Raw genomic sequence first — 3,007 nt, 5'->3', positions numbered from 1 at the left:
AATATGCTTCCTAAAAAGACAAAGCAAACCAGTACTACTTCTGCAACCGACCCCAATATCCTTCGAATATTAGAAACTCTGCAACAACAAACTCTTCAACAACAATTCCAACAACAACAATTTTGAAACCAAGAGAATCATGATCAACACCAACATCAACCAGATCCACCAGAGCCACCTCAACAAATTGTGACTTTCAAAAATTTCCAGAAAGTGAACCTCCAACTTGTAATGATACCACTGATCCATTAGTAGCCAACACTTGCAAAAGAGAAATGGAGAGATCTTTCGAATTGGTTCGACTAGGGGAAGAACAGAAGACCATATATGACACATATTTCTTAGAAAGGGAAGTGATTTATTGGTGGAATTTAGTCAAAGCTTTGGAAGAAGTTCAACTAGTTACTTGGACTAGGTTTAAGGAGTTGTTTTTGGAAAAATATTACCCCCGCTATATGCAGAAACAGATGGAGATGAAATTCTTGGAATTGAAACAAGGAAGTATGACAGTCTTGGAATATGAGAAGAAGTTTACAGATTTGTCAAGATTTGTGACCAAGTATGTGGATACTGATGAAGAGAAGGCTCGAATATTTCAACAAGGGCTCGAATATTGGATTCAAGATAGAGTGTCGATGTTTGAGATTGGTACCTATACTGGGGTAGTTTAGAAGGCGGGATTGATTGAAAGTAATGGAGCACAATCCAGAAAGGAAAGAGTTAATCAGAAGAGGAAAGTGTTTCATCAGAAGGAGAGGTCAGAATCAGGGTATCAGCAAGATACAAATGTAAAGAGAATTGGATTCCAGAAAGGATGGAATGCGTAGAAGAAAGGGGAAGTGAATAAAAGGAAAGAGAATAAAGGAAACCATCAGCAGAATCAGGGTCAAGAGAATGATAATAAACAACCTAGGGTCGAATGTAGGCATTCTGGGAAGAAGCATTCGGGAATCTGCAACAAGCTCAACATGACATGTTATCGATGTAATTAGAAGGGACATTTGGCCAATGAGTGTAAGGTACAGAAACATGGAGTAACATGCTACAAGTGCGGAAAAGTTGGACATATCACCAAGGGGTGCAGGTCAACTGGATTAATTAAAAGCATGATGAATATAGCAAGCACTAGCAACACAGCACCACCAGAAATGTTGGTGTTACCTCCACCACCTACTGTGACTCCATAAGCAACAACAAGGACTTTTAATCTAAAAATGAAGGTTGCTGTTTAGAATTCTGAGGTGATAGCAGGTAAGCTTTCGATAAACAATGTTGAAGCTAAAGTATTGATTGATTCAGGAGCTACAAGGTCTTTTATATCAGAAACTTTTGCTAATAGATTAAAATATGATAAGAAGAATATGAGTGAAGTGATGAACATAGTAATTTCCAATCAAGAAAAGATACATGTGAGTCAATTTTGCCCTCAATATGAGATTGACATCTCCGTGCATAAGTTTTCAGTCGACTTGATATTTTTCAAGTTAGGGGAGTTTGATATTATATTAGAAATGGATTGGTTAGATAAGAACAATGCTCATATAGATTATAGATCTAAGAAGGTCTATTTTCGAACAAAGAATGGGAGTAAGGTGATATTTAAGGGTCAGAAGCAAGAGCAACTATTTCTCACTGCTATTCAAGCCATCAAGCTACTTAGGAAAGGATGTGAAGCATATTTAGCCTATGTGGTAGATTCAGAGAAAGCGATTCCTAATATAGAGGAGATCCCAGTAGTGAAAGAGTTCCCAGATGTGTTTCCAGGGGAATTACCAGGACTACCACTAGACCGACAGATCGAATTCGAAATTAATCTTACTCCGGGTACTGAACCCATTTCAAAGGCACCTTATAGAATGGCACCAACAGAGATGAAAGAGTTAGCGAGTCAGATACAAGAACTTTTGGATAAAGAAGTCATAGGGCCAAGTACGTCGCCATGGGGAGCGCCGGTCCTTTTCGTAAAGAAGAAAGACGGAAGCATGAGACTCTATATCGATTATCGGGAGTTAAACAAAATGACGATTAAGAATCTATATCCGTTGCCAATAATAGACGATTTATTTGATCAACTGAAAGGAGCAAAGTGTTTTTCAAAGATTGATTTGAGGTAGGAATACCACCAATTAAAGATTAAACCAGAAGACATCCCAAAGATGGTATTTAGGACAAGATATGGACATTATGAGTTTTTAGTAATGCCTTTCGGATTAACCAATGCCCCTACAGCTTTTATGGACTTAATGAATCGAGTTTTCAAGAAATACTTGGACCAGTTTGTTGTGGTATTCATTGATGATATTCTAATATATTCGAAGACGGAAGAAGATCACGATCATCACTTGTAGATCGTTTTGGAGATTCTTAGACAAGAGAGGTTGTATGCAAAGTTCTCAAAGTATGAGTTTGGTTAAAAGAAGTTCAATTTTTAGGGCATATAATTGGTTCGATTTTTAGGGCATATAATTGGAAGCAAAGGAATTAGGGTGGACCCCTCAAAGATCGAAGCGACTATGAGTTGGGAGAGACCAAAGACTCCTATAGAAGTAAAAAGCTTTCTAGGATTGGCTGGATAATACAGAAGGTTTGTAAAGGATTTCTCAAAGATCGCTACGTCGCTGACCAAGTTGACAAGGAAGAATCATAAGTTTTAATGGAATGTGGAATGTGAAGAAAGCTTTCAAGAGTTAAAACAAAAATTGGTTACCACACCAGTATTGGTACTACCCGACGATAAAGGAGATTTTTTGATATATAGTGACACTTCATATAAAGGATTAGGCTGTGTGCTAATGCAACACAATAAGGTGATTGCATATGCATCACGACAGCTTAAACCTCATAAATTAAAATACACAACCCATGATCTGGAATTGGCAGCCATAGTGTTCACACTCAAGATATAGAGACATTATCTACTCGGATTATAAAAGCCTAAAGTATATATTCACCCAGAAGGAACTCAACATGAGACAACGGAGATGGTTGGAGCTAATCAAGGATTATG

The 3,007-nt window shown here is 37.7% G+C and overlaps 1 protein-coding gene across 1 annotated transcript; it reads left to right on the top strand.

The window, feature by feature from the left end:
* The first annotated feature begins 275 nt into the window (after positions 1-275).
* LOC141718659 (uncharacterized) lies at positions 276-671 on the top strand. The gene has a single exon (XM_074521038.1). The coding sequence runs from the start codon at positions 276-278 to the stop codon at positions 669-671; it is 396 nt and encodes a 131-aa protein (XP_074377139.1).
* Positions 672-3,007: the final 2,336 nt, after the last annotated feature.

This window comes from Apium graveolens, chromosome 4 (genome assembly GCF_009905375.1).
Source record: "Apium graveolens cultivar Ventura chromosome 4, ASM990537v1, whole genome shotgun sequence".
Taxonomy (NCBI): Eukaryota; Viridiplantae; Streptophyta; class Magnoliopsida; order Apiales; family Apiaceae; genus Apium; species Apium graveolens.
The sequence above is the reverse complement of the archived record's forward strand: the minus strand, read 5'-3'. Positions and strand labels throughout refer to the sequence as shown.